The sequence below is a fragment of the Fusarium verticillioides genome, chromosome 1 (genome assembly GCF_000149555.1).
Source record: "Fusarium verticillioides 7600 chromosome 1, whole genome shotgun sequence".
NCBI classification, from domain to species: Eukaryota; Fungi; Ascomycota; class Sordariomycetes; order Hypocreales; family Nectriaceae; genus Fusarium; species Fusarium verticillioides.
In genome coordinates, this window is record NC_031675.1 from 2,627,787 (window position 1) to 2,653,725 (window position 25,939).

The 25,939-nt window shown below is 47.4% G+C and overlaps 9 protein-coding genes across 17 annotated transcripts in view; 6 read left to right on the forward strand and 3 right to left on the reverse strand.

Moving 5' to 3' along the window:
- The first annotated feature begins 3,125 nt into the window (after positions 1–3,125).
- FVEG_01200 (hypothetical protein) lies at positions 3,126–5,563 on the forward strand. 3 transcript variants are annotated; one of them, XM_018888023.1, is made up of 3 exons: positions 3,126–3,527; positions 3,598–4,788; positions 4,860–5,431. In XM_018888023.1, exons 1-2 carry the CDS (start codon positions 3,524–3,526, stop codon positions 4,194–4,196), a joined length of 603 nt encoding a protein of 200 aa, XP_018743858.1. In that variant the 5' UTR covers positions 3,126–3,523; the 3' UTR covers positions 4,197–4,788; positions 4,860–5,431. The 3 variants fall into 3 exon arrangements, with proteins under 3 accessions (XP_018743858.1, XP_018743859.1, XP_018743857.1); XM_018888024.1 differs by having other exon boundaries at positions 4,870–5,431; XM_018888022.1 differs by having other exon boundaries at positions 3,598–5,563.
- Positions 4,484–5,297, reverse strand: FVEG_14792 (hypothetical protein; the record flags this gene model as incomplete). Its single annotated transcript, XM_018903784.1, has 2 exons — positions 4,484–5,218; positions 5,277–5,297. 2 exons carry the CDS (start codon positions 5,295–5,297, stop codon positions 4,484–4,486), a joined length of 756 nt encoding a protein of 251 aa, XP_018743860.1.
- A 379-nt stretch (positions 5,564–5,942) lies between the features above and the next one.
- Positions 5,943–8,463, reverse strand: FVEG_14791 (SulP family sulfate permease; the record flags this gene model as incomplete). Its single annotated transcript, XM_018903783.1, has 2 exons — positions 5,943–7,432; positions 7,488–8,463. The coding sequence occupies 2 exons, from the start codon at positions 8,461–8,463 to the stop codon at positions 5,943–5,945; spliced, it is 2,466 nt and encodes an 821-aa protein (XP_018743856.1).
- A 1,598-nt stretch (positions 8,464–10,061) lies between these two features.
- On the forward strand, positions 10,062–12,878 carry FVEG_01197 (cell cycle arrest protein BUB2). 4 transcript variants are annotated; one of them, XM_018888019.1, is made up of 5 exons: positions 10,062–11,074; positions 11,131–11,933; positions 11,984–12,174; positions 12,239–12,338; positions 12,391–12,878. In XM_018888019.1, the coding sequence occupies exons 1-3, from the start codon at positions 10,553–10,555 to the stop codon at positions 12,105–12,107; spliced, it is 1,449 nt and encodes a 482-aa protein (XP_018743855.1). In that variant the 5' UTR covers positions 10,062–10,552; the 3' UTR covers positions 12,108–12,174; positions 12,239–12,338; positions 12,391–12,878. The 4 variants fall into 4 exon arrangements, with proteins under 4 accessions (XP_018743855.1, XP_018743853.1, XP_018743854.1 ...); XM_018888017.1 differs by having other exon boundaries at positions 11,984–12,338; XM_018888018.1 differs by having other exon boundaries at positions 12,239–12,878.
- FVEG_01198 (hypothetical protein) lies at positions 12,475–15,812 on the reverse strand. Of its 2 annotated transcripts, XM_018888021.1 has the most exons (2): positions 15,416–15,812; positions 12,475–15,076 (listed from the first exon to the last, which is right to left on the reverse strand). In XM_018888021.1, the coding sequence occupies exon 2, from the start codon at positions 14,710–14,712 to the stop codon at positions 13,219–13,221; it is 1,494 nt and encodes a 497-aa protein (XP_018743851.1). In that variant the 5' UTR covers positions 14,713–15,076; positions 15,416–15,812; the 3' UTR covers positions 12,475–13,218. The 2 variants fall into 2 exon arrangements, with proteins under 2 accessions (XP_018743851.1, XP_018743850.1); XM_018888020.1 differs by having other exon boundaries at positions 12,475–15,812.
- Positions 15,813–16,810: 998 nt separating this feature from the next.
- Positions 16,811–18,301, forward strand: FVEG_01196 (hypothetical protein). Of its 3 annotated transcripts, none has more exons than XM_018888014.1 (4): positions 16,826–17,271; positions 17,341–17,584; positions 17,647–17,789; positions 17,843–18,301. In XM_018888014.1, the coding sequence occupies exons 1-3, from the start codon at positions 16,922–16,924 to the stop codon at positions 17,686–17,688; spliced, it is 636 nt and encodes a 211-aa protein (XP_018743848.1). In that variant the 5' UTR covers positions 16,826–16,921; the 3' UTR covers positions 17,689–17,789; positions 17,843–18,301. The 3 variants fall into 3 exon arrangements, with proteins under 3 accessions (XP_018743847.1, XP_018743848.1, XP_018743849.1); XM_018888015.1 differs by having other exon boundaries at positions 16,866–17,271; positions 17,647–17,722; positions 17,781–18,301; XM_018888013.1 differs by having other exon boundaries at positions 16,811–17,271; positions 17,647–18,301.
- Positions 18,302–20,317: 2,016 nt separating this feature from the next.
- Positions 20,318–22,369, forward strand: FVEG_14790 (hypothetical protein; the record flags this gene model as incomplete). The annotated part of the gene is made up of 3 exons (XM_018903782.1): positions 20,318–20,842; positions 20,947–21,172; positions 21,237–22,369. The coding sequence occupies 3 exons, from the start codon at positions 20,318–20,320 to the stop codon at positions 22,367–22,369; spliced, it is 1,884 nt and encodes a 627-aa protein (XP_018743846.1).
- An 879-nt stretch (positions 22,370–23,248) lies between these two features.
- On the forward strand, positions 23,249–24,075 carry FVEG_01193 (hypothetical protein; the record flags this gene model as incomplete). The annotated part of the gene is made up of 2 exons (XM_018888012.1): positions 23,249–23,783; positions 23,834–24,075. 2 exons carry the CDS (start codon positions 23,249–23,251, stop codon positions 24,073–24,075), a joined length of 777 nt encoding a protein of 258 aa, XP_018743845.1.
- Positions 24,076–24,822: 747 nt separating this feature from the next.
- Positions 24,823–25,939, forward strand: part of FVEG_01192 (hypothetical protein) — a gene marked incomplete at its 3' end in the record, with an annotated part of 1,864 nt that continues 747 nt past the window's right edge. Inside the window, exons 1-3 of the mRNA XM_018888011.1 lie at positions 24,823–25,076; positions 25,224–25,679; positions 25,731–25,939. Coding sequence (XP_018743844.1) covers positions 24,990–25,076; positions 25,224–25,679; positions 25,731–25,939 — 752 coding nt within the window. The 5' untranslated portion in view covers positions 24,823–24,989. The remainder of the gene's footprint in view (positions 25,077–25,223; positions 25,680–25,730) is intronic.

The window sequence follows — 25,939 nt, forward strand, 5'->3', positions numbered from 1 at the left end:
AGGTTCCACCTCAGGAGGTTGATACATATACTAATAGCAAATATTATTGTTGATTGCTAATCTTCATACGGAGTATTCTCGCAAGTGATTGCCCTGCACGTTTCACAACTTGGTTGTCAATCACTACACGTCTCGCTCATGCTCTGATATATCCAAAAACAGAAGGTATGGTCAATAAAAAGCACAGACGCACGTGTCCCACCCTCAGTCGATATCCATTCTATCTGCGTTATGCAGGTACAATTTGGCCATCTCAAGTGGTCCGGATTCCGAAGATCCATATGTTATCACCCGTCCGTCTTATTAGAACCCTGTCGGCACCACCAATGTTAACCGCCCGCCAAATAATAAGAAGCACTGACCAAACTCCTTGGCGGGAGACACAAAGCAAGCCTCGGATCGATCTCTTAGTCTCCTAGGTTTCTTACCAAGGAGCGAATCATGCCGGCTGTGTTTGGGATCTCAAGGAGAAACGCAAGGCGCCTCGGGCTAGCATAGCTTGTAACAATGGGGACTTGAAATTATTCTTAGCTATCTGCCTCCATTTGTCCAATGTTTGGTATGATCACCCACACTTCAGCGCGTATTCGAGACAAACACAACAGCCATCTGGCAGATTTACTGCAAGCCACTCCGAAGGTATCACATCCAAGACGAACGAGGCGCATATAGGGGAGAAAGAACAGTTCGTCCTTGCTTTCGGTGCCATTCCATAAGACATATCTTCGACTCATGCCAGTCCAACACTCCTTGCAGCTTTAGGGACTGAGACAGTTCGTCAGCCCTCCTCGACACGAAAACACGAAATCCTTCCGTGTGGCTGGTACTCCGTAACTAAGGCAAGACAGCCAGATGAGGCTTGGAAGCATATATTTCGCACCACCCGAACCATATCCTTGATACCTATGTATCCGATCTACCAAGCAAGGCACGGTCACAATTTGGGCCAAGATTCATCCCGAATAGTGGCTTTTCTAACGAAAAGACACCGACTTCTTCATCAATCCGGTTTTTCACCTGACTCAATCCCCCAAACCCACGTACAGATAGCCCCAATGTATGAAATGACAAGGTTGGTCGCTGGAGGATGGCAGAGAATGATGAATGGTTGGGTTGTCAGATGGGTCCAGATACATACAAAGGGAATAGACCGTTTGAATAGACTAGGTATTAATATGCAGGGCCTGAAAGTCACACATTCCTTCAATATGGGTCGTACAAAATTATGCAAGCAGTTACATTAGGTATGTTGGGGAAGAGAGGAGAAAGTACTCCGTACGGAGTACATATGTTAGTAGATACATACCTCGTAGTACCTAAAACTTAGTAGGTAGTGTCGGCAAAAGCGGTGTGATTTGGAAAAGTGATAAGAGTCCTCATTTGTTCATTGCGGATTGGACAGCTCAGGACTTCCATGGATCTGAAAACTGTGTTACCAGTGCCGAACTCCTTTAATTATGCATACTACTTGTACATATGCTTCGGACACCATAGCAGCACGGTACATACATAGGCCTAGATACCTAGGCTAGAGAGGTGATGAATACTCCCCACTACTCTCATACCTTGTAACCCGCTGATTTCGATCACCATGATCCCGCCCGCGACGCACGGGACAGTTTTTGTGCCAATTCCCTGCATTGCATCCATCGCCTTGGTGTCCTTTCTCTATTGCAGGTTGTGTTTTGATGCTCAGCTCCACATATCCTTATGGATTCCCAAGCTTTACTGATGCTATCGTTACAGGGTAGGGTTGAGGAAATACACCTCGAGCCCGTTGGGAACTACATAGGAATTTATTCATCTAGTTATATAGGGTATTTTGGTGGCAACGATGGATGTTGTAATCTTTTTCTTTTATCTTTTGCAGATGTACATCTGGGCACATACGGTTAGTTGGGGCGTGTTGTAATTATTCGGTTTTGGATTCAAATACCATAGATCAGCCGATCATCAAGGACACAGTATGTCACCGTAAGTTCAGAAGTTGAAGAGCGTATTTTTCACCCAGGCCGTATGAGGACATAGTCCACAAACTCGTGTCTGGCATTGAACTCAGTTGAGAATAGAAACGGGATAGGCAGGTCAACTTGTAACAGCGAACGACCGAGTGAGGTGCTAGATAGAAGATAATAACTACCTATTTCGGGTTTCTCGCCCTATGTATGAGCCTAGCAGCTGGCAAGACAAATGTTCTGACACCGGATGCGTTGGCCCATGTGCTTGTCAGAAGCTTGGTTACATGTGCTGATAAGTAAAGATAGTCTACATAGATAACCTCACCGATCACATAAGACTAGCAATTGCCTCGACCCTGGCGATCAGAATAACCCTATCATGTCAGAATGTGCCCCAAGGTTTCATCACTCCTGGTGACTTGCTGAGGTGCAGGGGTTTCTAGGTAGTGCGCATGTTGGTTTCAGGAGGCGGTAGAGGTGGTAATTGCCAGGGTGAGTATCTAACTGAAGTTCTACCTCAGATTAGGACTTGAATTTGTTAAGCGAGACGTTGAAGAAAGTGAGTCGGCGTCTCGGACCCACTCGCTCCGAGTCTCTAGCTTCCGATCCGGGCCTTGGCACCGGCCTCTGGAAGTTTGAACTGCCGTACCGGTAGACAACTTTGTGAAACCACTCTAATGTTTCATTGACTATAATATTATATCCGTCGCCAAAACAAAATGAAGCTCAGCTGCGATTCGCGCTACCTCGGTCGTGTACTCGACATATACACAAACTGAATGGAATATATTTGTCCGTCGACACAATCACAATGGCATTCTTTGCCAATCTACCCAAGATGGTATGGGGTTTTCTGTAACCCAACTCGGACAACTCAGCCCTGCCGGTTGGCACAAGGTTTTCTCTGTATCCTTTCCATTTATTCAGGGTCCAGGGGTCCAGAACGTAGGCTGTGCCGAAAATTAAACACATGACTGGTTGTATCGTTGGCCTAATCAACATGCCGTTCAGTCCCTGCCCATCACAATCGCGAAATCTGGTTTCTTGTACGGAGTAGATGACCGAATATTGGAGGTGGGGGCTGACGTGCATACGCATGTGCGACGTCATGATCCGGTGACCTCGTGTTTGACTGGTAACTAACTACCTTAGTTGAGTCTTTTGTGTTCCAAGTTCGGAGTGGCTAGCCCATCCATCCATTAGATTGGTCTGGCTTTTTGGCTTGGGCATTGGTTGGCAGGTTGGGTTGGGTTGGAACAAATCATGGAAGCTCAATAGCCTTTTCTCACATGCCAGGTCTTCCATTGCAGCCTGATCGTTTGAATCTTCGTTAGAACATAAAAGATCGCCGTTCCCTCTCCCACCCGCCTATCGCCGCCGTTAACTATCAATCATCCATCGCTGTCCAACAAAGCATCCCATCCATCGTGACCTGAGTACCCCACTTGATCATCCTCGGGTTTTCCCCGTCAAACACCCTTGAGCTGTTCGTATAACGTCTTGCAGGTAACTGCTTGCACCTCATTGTTGTTGTTGCTAAAGCTGTATTTGTGTTCGCCGACAAGATGGGTAAGTCTTCTATTGCTGCACATTGCCGTGTGCCGTATCGCAAATTCCACCACTGACGTCATCGCAACAGTCACCAAACCTTACGAGAAGAAACGACTCTATCTCCAGCACCCGGAACAGGACTATGGCATCGTCAGCCATCGCGTAACACGAATAATCCCTCCTCCTGAACCTTCTCCTCCACTACCACCTCCAGTAATTGTCAGACCTCCGCTGCCACCACCTCCACCTCCACAACCTCAACCACCGCCACCTCCTGTGGTCGAGAAACCACCGCCTCCTCCACCTTGCCCTCCAGTTGAGAAACCCAAGCCTCCGCCTCCTCCGGTTGTGAAGCCCAGACCCCCTTCACCTCCACCGGAAGAGCCTATCGAGGTCATTGCGGTGGACGTTGAGCCACACAAGAAAAAGAAGAAACCCAAGTCTCGATCCCGAAGCAGGCACAGCCACCACTCATCATATGATCACGATCGAGAGCGCGTCATCGAGCGTGAGAGGATCGTCCCTGTTCCTGTCCCGGTTCAAGTCGAGCCTCGCTATGAAACCTTCCGGTACGTTGAGGGAACTCGACGTCGGGAGTATTCACCTCCATCACCACCCAGACGGATGATTGAGGATGATAGAGTACGGCTCCGTATTACGGACCGCGAGCGTGAGTACTACCGTTGATCAGTGAGTCATTGGATGACTATGAATGGGCGGCTCTGTAACGGCTTTATCTGTATTACGATTGATGATTCTGGTTCTTCTTAAATAGGTATTGTCCAGGAGTTGAAGGCAAATTCGGGTATCTTTAGAGCAAACTTTTATTAAGGATATCCTATATTTTTTTTGAAGCTGCAAACTTGTAATGATTCTGGAACCATGATATCAATACATCTCAAGCAAGACTTACAATATTTGCACCGCAACCGAGCCCTTCCCCAATGTGTGTTAAGTATTCGTCTTCAGGTCACCTATCGTGATCGATAGATGCGATTCTGGCGTGCAGGGTAATTTGCTCGAGTCTGAACCCTTCTACGCCTCGGCTCATATGGTGACGATGAATACTCTGCCGGCTGAGCAGCTAGCTGAGTGGTTGGGGGAGCCGCCCAATACGCCGGTTCGACTGCTTGTGATATGACTGCTGGTTCGCCGTAGAGCTCCTTTCCTGGTCGCTCAGATAACCATCGAGCTAGGCTTCCCAACTCTCCCATGAACCAGAGTCCTAGGGTAATAACGAGGACCGTTACTGGTATAGCGACCACCCAATACAGCCACTGTGAGTAGTTCATATCGCGGACATCAGTCGTGATTACGCCAAAAATACACGAAACTGTGCTGATAGGCAAGAAAATGATAGTAACAAGGATGAAAGAATAGATGGCACGCTCCTGTCGGTCTCTTGTGAAGTCTATCTTATATGTAATCGCCCGCTTGACGTCTTTAGTAGAATCGCCGAAGCGTTGACACTCAAACTCGCGTTGCTCGATGAGACGTGAGCATTCGAGGAAGAAGAGACCACGTAGACCTCCCGCATCTGTAGGATACAGTTTTGAAGATGAAGCCATATCGAACATGAATTCTTCATGCAGTTCCATATAGTCGTTCGCAGTTGCAGCCTCCTGAGCATAAGACACAGGGACAATTCGATTATAGCCCTCACCCCGAAGTTGTGAGTGAGGCGGCGGCAAGGTTTCTGAGTAGTGCCGCTTGTTGTTGTACGAATCGTCAGCTTTAAGGCGTGTGCACATGAGGAAGCTGGCTTACCCAGAAACCTTCAAAGTTCATTATGTCCTGGAGAACGTGGCTGTTCAAAGCTAGTAGAACTGCAGCTTCTTCCCCCCAATAGCTAAAAAGCCCTACAGCCAGCGTAATAGAGAACCTTTTGTCCTTGTGGATCATGAACAAGATCTAACACTGCTGCATGAAATTACCTATTTAAGCACTGTCCAGTATAAGCTGAAGAATGAACAAGTAGAGCGTGAATTGAATACTGACTCGTCCTTCATGGGGCTGGAAGGTCCCGTAACAATGTTTGTCTCCTCAGACTCAGGAGATTCAGCGTCAAAATCGTCTGCCCTTGAGGAATCTGTGATCAACTGCGCCCATGATGAGAAATCAAACTTATCGTAAGGATCACATTCGTTGCTTGAAAGTCTCTCACCCCCTGTTCTGGATTTCCAGTCACTATTATACCCTGCAGTACGCGCGAGAACATCACGAAACAGATATCCCTCACGTCCTGGGATTTTGTAACGGGGGTGAATGGGTGATCTTGGCTGGCTTTTGTAGCGACGGCCATAGTCGGCTCTGTCATAATCTCGTTACGAATTACTGTTCTAGGTAAACATAGTGGTAATGATGGCTCGCTAAATGCTTCTCCTTTGTTGTGAGCCGAAACGTCAGCAAGTTCACCCGTACTCCATCCAGCCGTTAATCGTGTGCTGTTTCTCTTGATATCGCCCTCTCTTCCACATTGGTTATTGCGTTCTGTAACGCGCTTGTCAAGTCTACATGAAATAGTGGTTTGTCTAGGCCATGAACAACAGCACCTCTCCGCCTCTGCTTCTCAAGGTCTCCCGATGACATTGAACCATAGGATTTCACCGAGGAAAATCCTCCAATCAAGGGCTCTTCGTCTGTGTTATCCGTATGTATCGGTGCCATTTCGTCGAGGTCTGTCTCCTGAGCGATTGCTACAGCAGAGTCCTTGCCTCCGATTTCCGCTACGCTGAAAATCGATTTCCACCTTCGAGGTGCTGTGCCTTCATTGGGTTTGTATGGGACTCCAAACCCTGCTGACACCAATGCTCTCTTGGACCATCGGTTATGTATGCAAGAAAAATGCCAATCTACACCATCAGGAGAGGCATATGAATCGAGCTGATTACGGATATCGATCAGTCGTTGAATCGAGGTGATATCGACGTTGTTGACAGAACTGAAATCTAAGATGACCGCTTTTAATGTCGGAAGTGCAGAGTCTGGATCTGAATTAACAGGACGTTTTGCAGATTTCCTTGGCCCTGGGTTATTCCACGGCCTATCGCCCGGTCGTTCAAAAGCTTCGGGACAGCTGCGTTGCGTGTTGGACTGAATGAAGTCGGTCAGATAGTCCAGAGAGGAGTTGGCATTGGGGTAATTGAAGCCTTCAGAGAAGCGGTAGATGAAAATTCCGGGATATGGATGATCAACTTCAACTTCTGGGTTCGAGCCATCGCCATGTCCAAGGGGAATAAAAACGTTTCTTGCAGAAACATCGGAATCCTCGATTGTGCCGTACTCTCCGACGACCTTTCGGTGATCATCACCAATAACATGGTCGCCAATGACCGAATGAACCTTTACTTTGCCAAGAAACCTGCCTTTGGCCTTCAGGATACGGTAGATGAACACAGCCCCTGAAAGGAGAACGGTAGCATATAGCCCATCTTCTATTTGAGCGAAGACACTGACAGTAACACCGGTAAAGAAGATGAACACCTCGATAGGCGAAATTCTCCAGAACTGGTAAATGGTGCTGGGAGGTGTGACGAGATCTCCTACGGCGTGAATGATGACGGCCGCAAGAGCGGCACTTGGTATATAAAAGAAGACAGTAGTCAATAGGTACGTTGCAAGTAAAACCACTAGTCCAGTGATTATCCCAGCAGCGGGGGTTCGTACACCAGCTTTCGACTGAATCGCAGTACGACTGAATGAGCCTGTAGCTGGATATGCCCCAAGGAATGGCCCAATAAGGTTAGCCATCCCAATGGCAACCATCTCCTGAGATGGATCGATGGTGTAGTTGTTGACACGCCCAAACGACTTGGAAATCGCCATATGCTCAACAAGCAAGACGATGACGGTAGCTGGTAGATAAGGAACAAAGTCCGAAATGAGCTCCGTCGTTAGTTTCGGAACCCTAATATTCTGGAATCCTTTTACGTTGTTAGTTTTTTTTTGACTCAAGTAGATGGATTGTGCTGAAGATACCTTTTGGGATTACCCCTAGAACCTTAAATAGAGGATCGTCTTTTCTATGCATGTTGACGACCCAGCTCATTACTGTATACACTAGAATAACAAAAACCGTACGCATTGTGTTGGTGAAGAACAACAGTCTTTTATGCTTTGGATATCGCTCTGCCGCTGCGGTGAAACCTTGACGGATAAGGTATAAGATCGATAGGGCTGAGACTCCAACGATAGCATCGTAACCTGCCTCTCCGAGATATTCGATCGTATTTGCAAGGATTTTGTATGGCGGGTCTCGGTTCGAAAATCCTGACAGACCGAGAAGTGCTGGTAGTTGGCCGATGCAAATTGTGATGGCGGAGCCTGTCATAAAAGCTGAAAGAGAGGTGATGGAAATGAGGTCGACTATCCACCCGCACCTCAGTAGTCCAATAACGAGGACAATGAAGCCCGCGATAACTGACAACGCTGACGCAACAATATGGGCCGGGACGTTTTGTCCCGAATCTTGGACATCCTGAACAACATTCCCAACGACGGTCGAAAGAACTGCAACGGGACCGATAGATATATCCTTAGAGGTACCGAATATCCAGTAGATCATGGGCCCTATAAAAGACGAGTAAAGACCAAACTGGGGTTCCAGGTTTGCGAGAATAGCATAGGCCATGCCTTGTGGAACAACTATAGTACCTATGGTAATACCAGCGACCAAATCACCCGCAAACCATTGCATGTTGTAGTGGCTGATCCAAGCAGCGAATGGGAATAACGATTTTGCATATGCAACAACCTCCTCCTTCGACGGGATTTTCTCTCTAATCCATTCCAACGATGTGGGTTCAGTTTCGTAGAACGAATTGTGTCTTTGCTCTGAAGCAATGGATGAACTGCTTGGTATCTCGGCCTGTAGGTCTTGTTTTTGGTCTTCGAGTTTTATGCCCAGAATGTTAGCCACCCCCTTACTCAACGGATTTGTGTGGCCTAGCATCATACGTATCGGCTGATGCCAAAAGAGAAAAGAAAAGTTTTGCGTGAAGAGAAGACCCAGACTACGACAGCAAAGGATGATCTCGCCCTTTAGCTTCTTTTCAATATAAAGCAGTCGCTAGCTCAGACAGAGCCATCGCTCGTATGTGTCTGTCAGCTCTGATCCTAATGATATGAAACCTGCTCTGAAGTGAAGCAGTCAGTGATCACCGGACCAGCTGCAAGTACCCAATTTCATTTAGAGGCGTGGAGGTCTGAGTTGTTCAAGAAGGCGTATGGTAGCCAGTAGCTGGCTTAGTACTGTTCTTCTTGCAAATAGGACAATAGCAAAGGCGTTGATCTTTGATCTTGTGGTCTGGAGTCTTAGTCTAGGCCGATGACGAATATCGTGGGGTGTAAGGCGACATAATCGTCGGAGGTTGCAACGTGGGATAATGAGTTCACAAAATTGGGAGACAAAAACAGAAATCCGACAATACGTTCTAGCTGGAATAACTGTGTAATTTCAAAAGGTAAAGTAAGGAGGCTGTAACTCGAAGAAGACCAGTGCTATCGTGTGGCAAGGGTTTCAATTTTGTATTTAAAGAGTGGTAAAACTCATGATGAGCCCGGTGAAACTGGTAATCCCTGAGCCATCGGCAATCGGCATTGTGTGGAGAGAAGATATGGAGGGGCAGAATGTGTTGTCATGGCTTCTGTTCAGCGGATTCTCCATTCTTTTCTGAATAAATGGCAAAAGTCGTGTGGTGCTTGGTCAGTTTGTGAGCATTTGGATTCAGCACGGTATAAAAATGGGTGTTTTGTGATGTCGCAATCGCCACTTTCCCCTTCGTGGTAATAGCGTAACAAGATCAGGAAAATAAGTGTATCAAACCCCACGTCTGAGATCCTGTAGTCCCAAGAAAACCAAAAATGTCACACAACTAAGTTAGTGATATCCCGATATTTGCGACAATAGTCAAGTCAGCAAATTTGCTAGATGATCGTTGAGCATACAGCAATGACAGTTTCTCGTTGATGTAATACCTAAGGGAAGTCGACCTAAACCTGAGTGGACGCTGATATGAACTACCTATTCAAAGCTCTACTACGTAGTACTACTCCGTAAATATATCCTAAACTTACATAAACACCTCTATCCGTAGATCTTTTTACTTTAGAAGAGAGCCCCTACCTACCTCCACAACTATCTTCCTACCTACCTATATCGAATACCATAGACTTTCAATACATCTTCTTAATTGGCGAGCACTACCTACCTTAATAACTAAGTTATTAATAATATAGTAAGAGGAAGGAGAACTTGAGGTCGTGCTATAAAAGCAGAAAACAAGCCAAGAAGCCTAAGGTTTTCCAACTTTGAGAGTTTTCACTTGAGATTACCTACCTAATCTCCGGAGTTTGTTATAATATGGGAAATCAAGTAATGAGGATATACATCCATACTAGTAGACAAATAGCGAACTAGATTTCTTACGAGTAGGTACTCCCCAAACCTACCCAAGACTTGCTTGCATATAGCATCCGCCTACGGGTGCCTGATAAGTCAGCGAATCGGCCCATCCGGCTCTGATCCGGCTTCAAAATAGCACATCTGAAACCCAAGCTCTTGATAAATGATGTGCATTCCTCAATGTCGTGGGCTGGCAAACACCAAGACACCCAAAGTACTCCGTAATCAGGGGCCAAACAGCCTTTGTGAGTTATGGGATTGGATTAATAGAGTGTGTCGACTGAAAGTTGATATGACCTGCTACAAGAACAACTGGTGGCATTGGTCAGCCAAGATAGATTTCAATAGGTCTTACGGAGTAGTGTAGAGGTTGATTGAAGAACGCGAAACCAACACGAATCATCATTGTCCCTAAATCCACGTCACGTCCCTTTCATAGGTACCTTACTTCAACTCAGCCTCCAGCCTCCCCGTTAATCTAATACTGCGCTCCGAACGACTAAAACCGTCAGCGTCATCAGCCCTAATTAATATCCCCATCAACTCGGCTATCTGGCTCTTTCTCGCATGTATTGACGCTTGACACCCATGCCTACCCCTATGGTCGTGGTTTGACAAACTCTCCTCAAGCATCGCAACCATGGAGCCACCTTCCAACTCCAATTCTATTTTCAAATCGGCGATCCCCTCACTCCCCGCCCCGGCTACAACACAACTCCAGGCCCCGCCATCGCCGCGGACTCATCGCGCCCTTCGACGCCTTCAATCTGCGCACACTCTTGGAGCCCGCGCTCGCGAGCAAGGCACGCCCTCGCTCATCTCCCAGCAGCGCCACCGCGACACCCAGCGCAATGCTTCACCAACAAGACCATCACAAGCGCCTCCTGCTACTTCAGGCACACCCAGCTTCTCCCAGAATATCAATCGCTCACCTCAGCGCGGGCGCGCTAATAGCGATGCCACCCCGCCACTCATTCACCAGATGAATGTTGTCACAGCTAGCAAGCGTGCTGGGAGTAAGAAACCCGTATTCTCGCATGGCCATTTGCCTCTTCATCAGATTATCCGCGAAGGCCCAACAGATGGTGATTTCTTGGGCGCTTTGGAGAGTGCTCGGTGGAAGGTCATCGATGAAGGTGTCAAGAGTGCTGAGGATGGCATGGTAAGAGGGCTGTTCAGGTACTCCCAGCATGATGAACTAACAGCGATCTCGGGTAGTCAACATTGAGAATATACGTCTGGCTCGTCCTCCTAGACGCTCCTATCCTGTCGACCGATGACTACCTCGCCCTCATCCACCGGGGAGCCTCTCCGGCTTACTCCAAGATCCGCAACGACACTTTCCGCACACTCACGACCGACCCTCTCTTCCGCCGCCGTGTCAGTGAGGCTAGTCTGATTCGTTTACTTAACGCCATTGCATGGAAATTACACGACGCGCGTGAGGAGCAACGCCAAAGCCGCCCTGGTAGTAGCCGAGCTTCACTCCCTGGTGGTAGTAGTGTCTCTGGTCGTTCTCAGTCAGGCACAAGCACGTCATCACCAAATGCTCGCAGTCGCGCGCGGGCCTTAACACTTACGACCGAGGGCTCTGATTCCGGCACAGGCGCTGCGACTCTAGAACCTGGTACCTATGTTCAGGGTATGAACGTTCTGGCAGCACCATTTTTATACGCAGCTCGGAGTGAAGCAGAAGCATTCGTGGCGTTCCACTCCTTGTTGACTCGAGAATGCCCGGGGTATATTCGCGGTGCCATGGACGGCGTTCATCGTGGCCTTGCACTGGTTGATAAGGTCCTTGCTATTGTTGATCCCAAGCTAAGCATGTACCTTACTGCTAAGGGCCTTTCGGCTGAGATCTACGCTTTCCCTTCAGTTCTGACGCTATGTGCATGTACACCACCGCTTCCCGAGGTCCTACGACTTTGGGACTTCTTGTTCGCCTATGGTCCTCATCTCAATATCGTCTGCATCGTCGCGCAGCTTACAATTATGCGGACTCAAATTCTTCAGTCACCCAGGTAAGGATTATGCGAAAGGTTGACTCCAATAATTACTGATTTCCAAATAGCCCAAATAAGGTCTTAAGATCATTTCCCCAGCTTAACGCTGATCTCGTCAAATCCGTCACAATTGGCATTATCAAGAAGATACCCGACGATGTCTATGCTGAGATCGTTTCTCACGCTCTTTAAGCATGGCACAATCTTAGGGTTTCTGGATTGACTTACAAGCGCTGTAGCCACTCAGGGCGATACAAGGGTACAACATAACTGAGCAGGGGTCTGATCGCGAAACTCACTTAAACTGACGTGCATACTGCCAGGCGGATGGAAGGTTTATTTCGAACCACTCGTCCGTTACCCAGCAGCCTATCTAGGGGAGGCAAGAAAACTCAGGACCTTGACCCTAAGCGGTGAAAACATGTAGGTAAATGTAAGCAAAGCTGAAGGGACTCTCTGCTAAGTTTATTTTGAGACCCTATATTAGGGGTCCCATGTTTTCTTGCTCCCTGAGGGCTACGAAGATGTTCCAGGGTCTTGCAACAAACACACTAATTCTAGCCGATGCTGCCAAACCCAAAAATAGTTTTTGGTTTATGCTTTTTATGATTATTGCAACGCGGTATGATGGAACGATGCATGGTATTCTAATGATGCTCGGTATAGGCTTGAGCAGGTTTCAACGGGTACTAGAGAGTTCCGACAGGGACGAATGCTCTAGGATGAATGAATGAATATACGATTAGTTATCTATTGTCTATTTACACGTGCCTCGTATCATATCGTGAACGTACTGCGTCGTCCACACATGCTTGTTGGGTCATATTCAATCCGTTCATCAATAAAGCTCAGTACCGGCTTACATGCATGTGCTTTTCGTGACGGCACTCAAATTTCTAGCTTCATCAAGACGATCCGAGTGTATAGTTTTTTTTGTCTATTATCACTCATGTATGCCTGCAAGTTTGTGAGGTTTTCGTATCATGGACGAACAACACGTCTTAGCAAGGTTATTAAGTTGTTTCATCCAATTCTCAGGTGCAATACCCCTCGTATAGGTAGTGGCATTGAACTCACGTCACTACCCAAGGTACTTCATTGAAGTATTGCCACAGGGGACGCGCTGTGATCAACTCTAGTAGAGCATGCAACTAACCATAGTAGGACCAAAACGGCGTGGCCCAAGTAGAGTAAGACTTGACAGAATCAGCCAAATACTTGACACGCTTCCAGGGGGGCAGATAAACTTGTTAGCCCGTTCTTGGGTTGGTCATTGAAGGCACATCCAGCACCACCTAATTATCTAATATGAAGGGCATCCAGCTTCTGCTCGGTGGAAGGCGTTGGCAAAGAAGGTCTGCATGGCCGAGTAGTGGAAGAGGATACCTCCGAGAACTGCGGCGTGCCAGAGGTTATGGCTTCCACCAACATAGTCAAAGCAGCCAGGAAACCACCTTTCGGGGATCTTACTGGCGTAGACAATGGCACCCGTAAAGTACACGAGCATCGACTTGGAAATTGGCGAGTAGAAATTGTACACAAAGTCAAGTCCGTGAGTCCAGCCAAGCTGAACCATAGGCATAAACCCGGTTAAGGCAAGGCCAACAAAGAAAGCGACTCGCGCCCATGCCATGTCAGCACCATTAAAGCGAGGATGCCACGGAAGAATGACGCCCCCAATTCCGAGAAAAGCTGTTAAACCCATATAGATGTATCGGCTGACAGGGTCGCAGTAGAAGGCTGTATATTCAGTCGTCATGATTGAGGCAGCGATCAACAGAGAAATGCCAGTATAGTCCACGCAGGCAAATATTGAAATGGCATCGACATCTGCAACAGCATTCATGGTGTGCCAAACCGTTGAGCAAACCAAAGTGAGGCAAGCCATGACAAAAAAGACGCCCGCGACAAATACATCGGACTTCGTGCTGAGTGTAAAGTTGGCAGTATTTGGGTAGAAATAGAGCGCGATCGCGAGGACCAAAATGAGACCCAGTGCATGGGACCAGATGTTGACCAGCTCATTGGAAAGATTGAATGCTGAGCGTACGCATTCGAGTTTGGATTCAGTGAAACGGTAACCCTTGTGGATGTGAGGATTGTTTCGCCAAGGTGAGGGGAGGTCATCGTAGGAGAGGAGGCGCCCTTCCTTGGCCAGAACGATAGCTTGTTGAATGTGCTCCTCCAGTGAAAGGGCGGCTTGGATGGCACGCTCGATTCCTTCGTTGGCAACCCGGCGCCCCTCGTCCATGAAAGCCTCGGCAGCGTTGGCGGCGTTTGCGAAGCCCTGCTCACGCAATTTATAGGCTCTAGTTTCAAAATCAGAGAGCATATTTTCGAGCAAATCGACTCCAACGTGAGCCTTCTCATTCAGCGACTCGGCGGCCTCTAAGGTCTCCTTGTATCTTGCCTCTAGAGTATCGACCATAACATGTAAACGGCGTCGTCCTGCACCAAGGACTTCCTCTGAAGCGTGGGAACATCTCGAACGAACAGCCTGAAGCGTAGAGAAGGTACGAGAGATGCTGGAGTCCTTACTCAGGTCGACATAGTTCTCGATGAAGTCGAGCCGACGTTCGAGTTCCGAGAGGAAAAGGTCGACTTTGAGAAGAAGACCCTCTTCACCATCCATGATATGGCCAACAATGGATCGTCTCCTGGGAATGAAGAAGGAGTGTCGCCGTCTTCGGGGTTCAACGTCAGGTCGTATGTCGGATCCGGATGTACTTGCTATACTCTCCCCGTCCCGAGCCTTATAGGTACAGGCTGTTGTGATAGCGGTGGTAACGTCTGACATGATGGCAGCTGCGACTTGAGACGAATATTGTGGTGATTATGTCGTGACAATTGGGCTAAGCTGAACCGGCAAGCGCTGTGACGCTGCAACCGAGGTGGCGACGAGTTAAAGTCTCTGCATCTGGTGATGCTGGTAGATAGTGGATGGTGCGTTCGAACTTCTGTGCGACTTGGCTAACGTGAGGCTTTGTCGAGACCACGAGCAAAAAGTGAAGAGCACAATTGGTTATTATTGAATGATTAGGAGTCTCGGAACAAGTTGGGTGCAACAAAGAAGCACCCTTGCGGATCCTGCGGGTATTTTACACGCGGGGACAACGATAGCCGAGTCTGGTTGGCGGAAATAGTCCTGTCCTGTTCCTATTCTTGCTGAGTTGGATAAGGATCTGCGTTGAAGGAAGCAGCCAAGGCTTGGAAATGGGGAAATGATATGATGTTGAGAATATGAAGGCTTAGAAAGGAGAGTATGGTTCGTGGGGATATGAAAGTACAAGCAAAGAAGGGTCAGAGGGCGAAGGAATGATGAACAGAGTGAGAGCGCATGATGAATGAGAGGTTGAGAAATTGGGCAGTCAGATCAAAGAAAAATGACTGGTAGCTGAAATGACGGTACCAGGGGCGGTCTTGGCGTCCTTGTTGGGTTACTCACGAACGCCACTTGAAAAACGACCTAATCGTTTAAACAAGGCAAAGACATAACATACCGGGAGAATCGAGAGACAAGTCCGGTCCCTTTCCATGACCAGCAAAGTTCCTATCCACGACTTCGAAGGGTATTTGGAGGTACATACAGATTCTTGATGAACGCATATGAACTTCCCCTCGGTACCATCCCCTGACTTTCACAAGATAGATAGCCCGGTAACTCAGCTCGCCACGGCCCGCTTATGGACTTTGATTGCGCAAGAAAGATGCATTCTCGAACCAATAGGGTGCCAACCTTGAAAACGCCTCCAATGCACCCTCCGACCACTTGCCTTGAGATGCCGCTCCCGTTTGGTCTTTGTTCCTGGACAACAGTGTACCCTAGAGATTGATGCTAAAAGTCGTAGCAAGATAGCGGCTAACAAGCCGATAAACATTTCGAGCATCAAGGCTGCTAGGCGCGGGTTTCCTTTCACAACCTAACGCAGCAGTCGTTGATATTGGTTCCATGCCCTCGCATGGATCCACTCATATCAGAAGAGCTTGTCTGGTGATCCCATAAGTTAGCCGACAGAAGCCACAAGAGTCGTTTGTCTTGCAGCAACGTAGCACTGGCCAATGGCTTGCTTATTAGGCTTAGAATCGATCATAACTATTATCCGACCTCGCCATGATGTGGAAATGTTGATCAAATGAATGAATCAATGAATGCGAACTGACCCTATGTCTGACCGAAACTTTCCGTCGAGGAACGGCGCAACCGCTGAAGTCAATCCTGGAAAGTCACTTGGTTTGCCGCAGGGGCCTAAAAAGACGACAATCCGTTGAGCAAGCATGTGAGAGAGAAAACACTGGAGTATATAGAGTAGTCAATGAGTAGTTGGGATCAATGATTAAATGCCATAAGCTCAAGCTAAACTTAGCATAATTTGGTTTACCTAGATTTCATAGACCCGAGACTAGATATTTTTGGCACCTTGACATATCAGAAGTTTTCTTGCGCCCCGAGGACTCGCCATTATAAGAAGATGTCCAAATTTTGCACTTTTCTGCAACCCAGAACTGCTAAATTAGGTGACAGGGCGGCTGTATCCGTAATCGCTCTCTTCTTCTGACATGACCGCCGGCGATATACCGTCGATTTTTAGAGATCGGAACTAATCAACAACTACGTCACCAAAGTGCATTTTGAACTAGGACGCATAAGGTACCTCCTAATTAAAGAGGCCACGCAGGGAATGAATTTCTCACCTAGGCTGCTTTGAAGGAATATTCACTTAATCAGGGTTTGCTGTGCAGGATAGGCCGGATAGGCTGTTCTCTTGAAAGCAAGTGTCCCTTAGCCTATTTTTGAGTACTATCTCTCCGTACCTTGAGTTAGACCCGAAACACGGTAGATCTTGATTGAACCCCTTTCAGTAAGCCTAGACCCACCTTTCTGTTAGCCCAGGAACAAACAAAAGCCTGGGGTCGAGTTCGTGACTTCTCGAATCCATCCAGCTATTCTTCTCCACACCTTGCACTTACATCTTTCGCATCACAAGTACGACCCACGGATACAGAACATGGCGATCGATAAAATTGTTACCGACCCAAGGCTTTGCGCAGTCTTGCAGACTTCAGACCAGGCACGCGACCAGGCTGGCGCACTCCTCAGTCTGGGTGAACAATCATTCAGCGAAGGACTCCCTTCAGCAGAAGCGCAAGCCGAAATCGCCAAGCAGCAAAAACTCCTTTTCACGACCATAGCGCATCTGAAAGGACTGCACCGAAACGTCTGTTTCTCCGCACGTGAGACCAAGTCCCAGACTGCCGAGTCGCGTCAAGAAGTCGACCGCCTGCACCTTCAGCTTCAGAATCTATATTACGAACAACGACACCTTCAAGGAGAGATTACAGCATGTGAATCATACGAGTAAGCCCTTGTATATTGACTCCAGCTGCAGCTGGTGGTCGAGTTTAGCATTTCATTAACAATTTACAGCCACAAATACCAACAATTGCCTCTTATCCCTGTCGAGGATTTCCTTGCCCAACATCCCGAACACGAGAATGATGACGAGAATACATTGATGGTTGCGCGCATAGATCACGAACGGTCTGAGCGTGAAGCTCTGGAGCAACAGCGACAGGAGCTGCTTAAGCGAAAACAAAAGCTGATTGCGGATAACAAAAGAAGGAAGGATGACCTTGCCAACTTGGATAATGATTTGGAAAAGTTCATTGATGTAGGTTTCTTGACGCCGGTTTTCCTCGTCGAGATCTCGCTTTTGTACTAACCTTTTTCTAGGCTGCCAAACCGATTCAGAAGTTGTTTGAAAAGGCACCTTAGATAACGACTTTCTTGGAGGACATGCAGAACTATGGTGGTTTTCGCCCAGTATGCGCTTCTGAGCTAGTCTTGAGCTGACATCACGGCGCTAGGGGAAACGCGTGAGTGTTGGATATTGAGACTCCTGGAGCAAACTTAATTAAAAGAATGGCAGGCTGGCGTACGGCGTTTATGGATCCGAATGAAACCGCAAGGGTTGGGCTTTGCCACGGAGAGTAACGTTGTAAGATTTCCTGAACATAAGATACCCATTGAAAGTGAAATCCGCAGAAATCCGCAAGTGTTCCCATCGAATCTTGATCTGTCATAGTCCGAGAATTCTGTCTTTTTTTTTCCCCCTTTGCGAAAAGGCCAGTTTGGCAGTTGGCATGCTTCGTTCTTTCATGGGAGCACTTAGTCTTTCAGTCGCAGGTTCAAGCGAAGAGTGTTTTCAGTATCCGTATCCAAGTGTAATATGGCCGCCCCGGCCCGCGTTTGCTATAAGCACGACACATGCCTCATCTCAGTTGAGTAGGAGGAGCCCATACAACAAGAAAACCTCGGACGCCAAAGTAAGGTGCTAAATGTACCTAATTAGGGCCACTAAATATGTACCATTTATACTAAGTTTACCTAATCTTTTTGTCATTTAAGAGGCCTCAGCTTTATTGCTTCGTCTTGTGCTCAGGGAGGTATAGCTTCCCGCTATCCGAAAATTCATATGGGTGGACTTCCGAAAAGGCAAGGGATCCAATCACTTAGCCCCGTGGGCCAATGATAGTCATGTAACATCAACGAGACCCTACACCAAGCCACCAACCACGTCGACTAGCAAGTTCATTGAATTGGATGCTGGCTTGGCTGGCTACAACCAATGGATCGCCAACTCCTTGGGGGGACATCTAACTAAAGGACAATCACCAGCTGTGCTTGAACTCCCACCCATGACCAGACTTGGACCCATATGTATTTGGCGGGATCCTCAACCACTGATAGCGCCGCGTGTTGTGGTTACGGCTTGCGATTGACAGGTTTCTCAGGCTATCAATCAAGAGCAAGGAAATGTTACAACGACCAGGCAACCACAAGAAAAATTGAACGAGCCTCGTGGATACAGCCTCAAGCCAGTCAAAATTGCTGTACATCAACGTTGTCGGACAGGCATTTACAAAAGGTCAAACGTCTTGCATCAAGCCCGTCACTCTTCATCTCAATTTCCATTGAGATCATGAGCAACAATCGATGCCCAAGCCGATAAGTGGTATTATATGTAGAACTGACACGGTGTGTGATTTCTGAGACAAGCCAAAGGTGCCAAATCTTGTCCTGGGGTATACATATCACCATGGCACCGACCAAGAGCAACTAGACCTTACGATTCGATTTGTGTCAACAGAGAGGCTTTGAATTTCGCGCGAAGCATTGCCATGAAACAGCACAGAAGTGAATGAACAAGTACATGGTTTGGAAACAACTTCCCAGGAACTCTAGATCGAGAAGTGTCACACTTTCCTTATAAACAAAAAGAAAGAAGAGAGAAGAAGACAAAAGGGACACTGCCGAGCACATGGTTTGCTTCACGTTAAAGCCAAGTGCCTGGCTTTGAGATGTTGAATTCAGACATTGAGCTTCATGTGTGACTTAAACCCTACATCTCAGCGCTTAAGGTAGCTCTGGCTAGGAGCCTTTGCGGTCCATAACTTCTGGATCTACATTACGGTGACTGGAAACAGCAAACATGAGGTCTTCGTTATGTCATGGGCAATTGTTCACTTGTGAGTGGCCCAAGATAATCCTGAGCTAAGTCAGGGCCCGCTTCGAGTTTCACTCGCCATGATTCATTAATGCTTAGTAGATGTATAGTTGATGAGCTTGTTTGCTAAGTCTCATTAGCTTATTATTAGACTACAGAAACCACGTTGACCACTATCACCCCCAATTTAGATCCGAGCGATACCTCAAGATACTGCTAGTACAAGTTGAATGGTATGTAGTCGATGGTTGGTTCGCAAGCAGCATGACGATCAAGCCTCTCGGTATCATGTCCCTTGTTGCCCACCCCATATTTCGGCACATGGGGCGTGGGTCTTCAAGAAGATGATATCTTGTTCTTCTGGCCAAATCAGAAAAGCTAAAAGATGGCGCGTGCCATAAGGGTTGGTAACCATATCTTCAGATAGGGAGGCTGGCGAATACCCTGTGTCTCGTGCCTTCGACTTGACCATCATGACCATCCCCATGTCTTTTGTTCTCTGATCTATCAGAGCTAACTCTTTACAGATTTCATGTTATTTTTCGGATTGAGAAATCGGATGTGCATGGTTCACTTTGCTTGGTCTATCTTAAATCGACCAGGTGAATATCTCTCCGTAGCCTCCCACTTACACATGCATTCTCAACGTCATCCCGCCCGCTTTGCGTTTCTTTCCAATCTTGCTTTCCAGTTAACAAACTCTTGCTCTGGACGACCTGGTCTATGCAATCTATTCTTGATTTGAATTTTCCCATCGTATTTGAGCCAAACGCCTCTAGGCTACTCCGGCTCTCTTGAACCACATCGCAGCTTCAAATACCCAAGAAACTCTATCTCTGTATCTTGCCCAGCATGCCTTTGTTCACATGGCTCGCGCAGCGCGCAGGGGGATTAAGTATGATTGCGCTAAGTGCTCTCTGCTATTGGGTCATATACCAAGATGCCTCCCTTGAACAGTACCGATATGAAAGCAAACAGCCTGCCTCCCAATATCATCCAGATTCTGCGATAGGGGCTGGTGCTTGGAGCTTCGTCTTCGCATACTACTGCCTTTTTGTTCATATACTGGTTTGCGTTTTCCCTCTCCGAGCCTGCTGGACTATCTGGACTCTTACCCGAACCATGAAAAGAGCAGCGCGTAGCGATTCATTACTTGACCTGAAGAAACTCGGTTCACGCCGGGACTCCTATACTTCTGTATCGAGCTCTGAGACTCTCATATCCAGTCCAAAAAGTCCAGCTTCCTCCACTACCAGTGAAGCCGGAGATTACGATTCCGAATACTACACAGATGGTGTGCCAGGAGCTTATGACAACGTCGTTCATGTCATCATCATCCCAAACTATAAGGAAGAAGTTGATACACTCAGGGAGACCCTCGATGTTCTGGCATCACATCCTCAAGCTCATTACTCATATGATGTAAGATTTTATTTTCCATAAAAGTCGAGACATAACCGTGTACCAGTGTCCAATAAACATACCAGGCTCATTTATTAAAGTCTCTCACTGATGTTTCTCACTAGGTCTATCTTGGAATGGAACACCGAGAGAGCAGCGCCGAAACGAAGGCTCTTGGACTGATACAGGAGTTCACGAAGAAGTTCAGATTCCTTGACTTCACACTTCATCCATCAGATATCCCAGATGAGGCCGCTGGCAAAGGCAGCAATCTCGCATGGGCTGCTCGCAAGCTGAGCGAGAGGTACTCAGTAGTTGTGAGGAAGAACGTTATAATCACTGGTATTGATGGTACGCCCGTTTAGAACTAACCCTTCATCCTCACCTGCACATTGCTAACTTGTGTATTCTCTAGCCGATAGCCATCTTTCATCGAACTACTTTACACTTCTGACAAACATGCACTTATCCTATTCCGAAACCGCATTGACTACCATCTACTCGGCTCCTATTATTTTCGACAGGAACGCACATTGCGTTCCATCTCTTGTTCGTGTTGCTGATATACTCTGGGGTGCTGCCGGTATGTCTGGCTTGTACCCTGGCTCCTCTATTTCTCCGCCTACATCCGTCTACTCTCTTCCTCTAGATTTGGTTGACCGGGTTGGTGGATGGGATTGTGGCAGCGAAGCCATCGGTGAGGACCTGCATATGTATATCAAATGTTTTTTTGCCCTCAATGGTAACTTAACCAGTCGAGTCATCTATAGCCCTGTCAGCCAAAGTAACGTCACGGGAGGTGGAGGACTACTGAAAGACACTCGTGCTCGTTACAAACAGGCCCTGCGTCACATGTGGGGTGCTCTTGATACTGGCTTTGCACTTCGTAAACTGGTTCAGTTATGGCAAGATCGCAAGCAAACCTGCCGCTCCTATCAACCCCTTCACTACACCATCCCAGATGCCGGCCATTTTGCCTTTCCCGAAAACCCCGCAAGCGATGAGCACAGCGGACAGACTTGTGACAACGGCATCTTCTCAAACATCCACAGGGAAGCTATCCAACACCCCCACTGGGAGAATGTTTTCTATATGCTGCATCGCCTTTTCGAAGCTCACTTTCTTCCCGTTCATATGGCTATACTGGTACTCTCTTCGGCACTCTATGTCAAGCTCACAGAAGGCAACGGGGACCCACGAAACCTGGCCTGGATTTTTAGCTGGTGTAATCTTGTTCGTATCTACGGTTTCTTTCAAATTGGGATCTACGTGTCTCTATACGAGAGTTTTCACCAGACGGGAGTCGCCAGCCGGGAGAGGGAAATGGTCAAGGCTGGACTGGCCAACGGGATGGACTTTTCCCGACGATCTCTCAAGAACAACTGGTATGACTATTTTGCGATTCCCGTTGTCGCTCCTCTGTATGGCACCATACCCAGTGCTCAAGCTTTGATTTGCCAACTTTGGGACCAAGACCTTGTTTATACTGTGAGCAAGAAGGCAACGCGGCGTCAGATGCCCGGTGTGAAGGTTGACAACATGGCCTAAGAGACCAGAAATACTATCGTCGTGGCCCCTGGGGTCTTGAAGTGTCAAGTAAGGGTTTATGATGATGAGTATGGTAATGGATACAGATGGCCAGTCTCGTCACTAATCCGGAAAAGAATATATACCAATGACTTGGCCATTCAGGGAAGCTTACATGCATTTGGCAAGAATACTTAATGCTTAGAATGAGGGTCGGGTTGTTTAAGAGACCATACCGAAGCGTGTTCAAGACGATATATATAATTTCGCTAATTCAAAGAGAGGAAGATGGACCTATGATGCATGGTTCTTTGTATAATAAATTATACTTGCTCTTCACTACCTACTCAAAGATGATACAGATCTAAACAATACACAGGGTCTGGAAAAGATTTCGGATAAAACTTCTTGCTTTGACACTATAAGCTTATGCCGCACCTATCTAGATGGAAAGCTACAGATCTTTGAATTGAACCTTTCAAATCACAAGTGTAATGCCGTATTGCAACTATATTGTTCTCCTTTGTGGCAGGGTGAATAACGTCAATATGCATAACAGAGAACGTTGAAAAGCCGGTCGGAGTGGGGCCTCGTGGTGCCGAAACACGTCGGATATTAAAGTCACTTGAACCAATGAGACGAAGGCTGAGTGACGGATTCAGCATTTGGATCCAGTGTTTGTTAAACACCGTATGCCATTATTCTTAAATAATGCCTAGCTCATACGGGCTGTAAGTCGAAGGGTTTATCGACGGACACGCCCTTTAAGACTATTTAAGGTAACGTACATCTAAAGAGCAATGAACATAGAGCGCCTTTATTTTATCATCCGAAACCTACAAGTAGTACCTCAATATCTACCGCTCAATTTAGCAGAATTCATCATAATCGTTTATACCAATGTCTTCGAAGCAGCTACGCATTGGCGTTTTCATGCCCTCAAGCGTGCAGCTACTCGATCTGGCAACTGTCGATGTTCTCGCCTCAATGTCTAAAGAATATCTTCGTCTTCTTCCTCTCCCCGCACACATTAGTGAAATGGCACCCAGCACCAAGATTACCTATATCACATCGCTAAAGTTGTTTCCAACCGTGAACTTAACTGCAGATCTATCCGTCCGTACATCACACACGTACGAAGATGATGACGTTGGTCCCGGCAAACTTGACATTATCGTGGTACCTGGTACAGATCCAGCGGAGGACTTTGAAGAAGCATCGACAAAGTGGCTAAGAGACCATTTCAACACCGGGGGTGTTGATGTATTGTGCGTCTGCACTGGTGTTTATCTGTGCGGCGCTGCAGGTATTCTCGACAGCCGCCAGGTAAGTGGCCCCAGAGGGCTTCAAGGCGAATTGATCCAGAAATATCCAAACGCACATTTCGTCGGAGAGGAGTATCGTTGGATTCAGGACGGTAACCTTTGGTCAAGCGGTATGTCTGCGCTACGCCAAGATTGAGCCAGTTGCTTACAGAAACATCAGGTGGGATAACCAACGGCAATGATCTCATGGCTGCGTATGCTCAGGCACAGATCAAATATTGGCCAAAATCGATCTCTAAGCTGGGTGCGATGCTTGTCGATGTCGGTGATCGACCTCAGATCTACCATCAGAGCCAGCGCAAATTCTTTACGGTATTCGCATGGCAAGTTATTCGGAGCTGGCTTTTGAGCATAGTACCATTTGGAAAAGGTTTATTCAGGGCGAAGAACGATTCCTCCTAAATACCCAAATAGGTATTTGCGAAGATGTATATATTTAGGAATCTCGAGTCACTCACCTTAACTCATAATGCGACATTCAACTCTCTGATATCCACTAAGCACAGAATCATGCTGTTGGGACTAATATGGGTTGACAGAATTCGATTTTACTTATTGTTCAATTCTTGAATTATTTAACAATTTATATTTTAAAAGGGTCTAAGTACTCTATTGTATACTTCTCTAGATATCACAAGTCTTCTTACCTCCCCCTTGCTATAGAAGCTTCCTACCTTCATGCAGCATGCAAAGGCCGTCAAGGTCTTCTATATGGCACTCAGAACGGTGAGAAACGTTTCTACCAAATTTAACTAATGTTGTCTACCAACCCAGGTATTTAGTTTTGTCAGTCCAGAAGTTTCTGACCGTTCCCCAGCCCTGCTAAGACGGCTTCTCGGAGCAAGAAAACATGAAGACCTTGACATAAGGTGTCAAAATAACCGTAGCAAAAGGTAGCCTAAACTTATGCTAAGTTATCTAAGCAGCTAAGTCTGTTTTTGTCATGTAGGGCCTAGGACGGCTCTGTCCATAACTTCTTAGTGGAGCTTATGGCGGGAAAATCTGTGCCAAAGCGGTACGAGATAACTCGTGTTGCTGTGACAGTGAGCACCCCACCGCGATAAGAGCCGTTATCGTAGAGTTCTATTGGCTGCACGCGTGGGGCTCTTGTTGAGCCCCGAAAAAAATTTCGAAGCTCTGGAGTTGCTTCTCGATTCTTAGTTTTGTTCTTTTGCAGTGAGCAAGAGTCTCAGGAAAACCTCACTCTATCACCATTCTTCATCCTTTCTCTCACTTTTCTGTTTTCTTGTTTCTTTCCGGCATACGCTTCACATTTAATCTACATTTGAAACAAAAGTAAACACATAACCGCCACAATGTCCGCCGTTCCTGGTCCCGTCTACGGCCTCGAGGTCCCTCCTGGAGAGATCTTAATTCCAGCCACCATGGAATTCCCTGCCTCTGTAAGTTCTTCTCCGGCGCGTCGAATCTTGCTTGATGCGATGCAATGCGCTTTTTTGCGCTGGCTCGCTCTCAGTCGGCGGCGCATCATTTGCGACAGCAGTTCGGTATGGTCTTGACCTCATAGTTCTAACCGTGAAAACCCACAGTTCCGCATTACCATGGCTGCCGTTGACCCTACCGAAGAGCCTGAGGCTGACGGTGAGGGCAACATTCCTACTGTTCCTCGATCCACCCTGCGCCTCGTCAAGCGTGCTCTCCCTGGTCTCGATGAGGATGAGGATGATGAGATCGATGACGAGTACATGAAGGCTCTCCTCGCCGGCTCCGACGATGAGGAGGACTCTGATGAGGAGGCTAACGGTGGCCCTAGCGACCCCGTCAAGGCCAAGAAGCAGAGGCAGGCTGCTGCCATCAAGAAACTTCTTGAATCTGCTCAGGAGGAATCTGATGAGGAGATGGAGGATGCCAAGCCCAACGGCAAGGCCAAGGGCAAGGCGAAGGCTACAGAGGAGGACGAAGAGGACGATGACGATTCCGATGATGACAGCGAGGAGGGTGCCGATCTTGAGAACTTTGTCATCTGCACTCTCGATACTGAAAGAGTGAGTCTATGGAAGCAGAACCTCGGAACTGTCAGCTAACTTTTACGCAAGAACTACCAGCAGCCCCTTGATATCACTGTCAACCATGGCGAGAAGGTTTTCTTTGTCGTTACTGGTACTCACACCATCTACCTCACTGGAAACTATATCATGGACGATGATGAGGATGATGAGGATGAGGATGAAGATGACTACGATCTTTCCCCTGATGAGCTTGAATATGCCCTCGAGGGCGAGGAGAGCGATGAGAGTGACGAGCT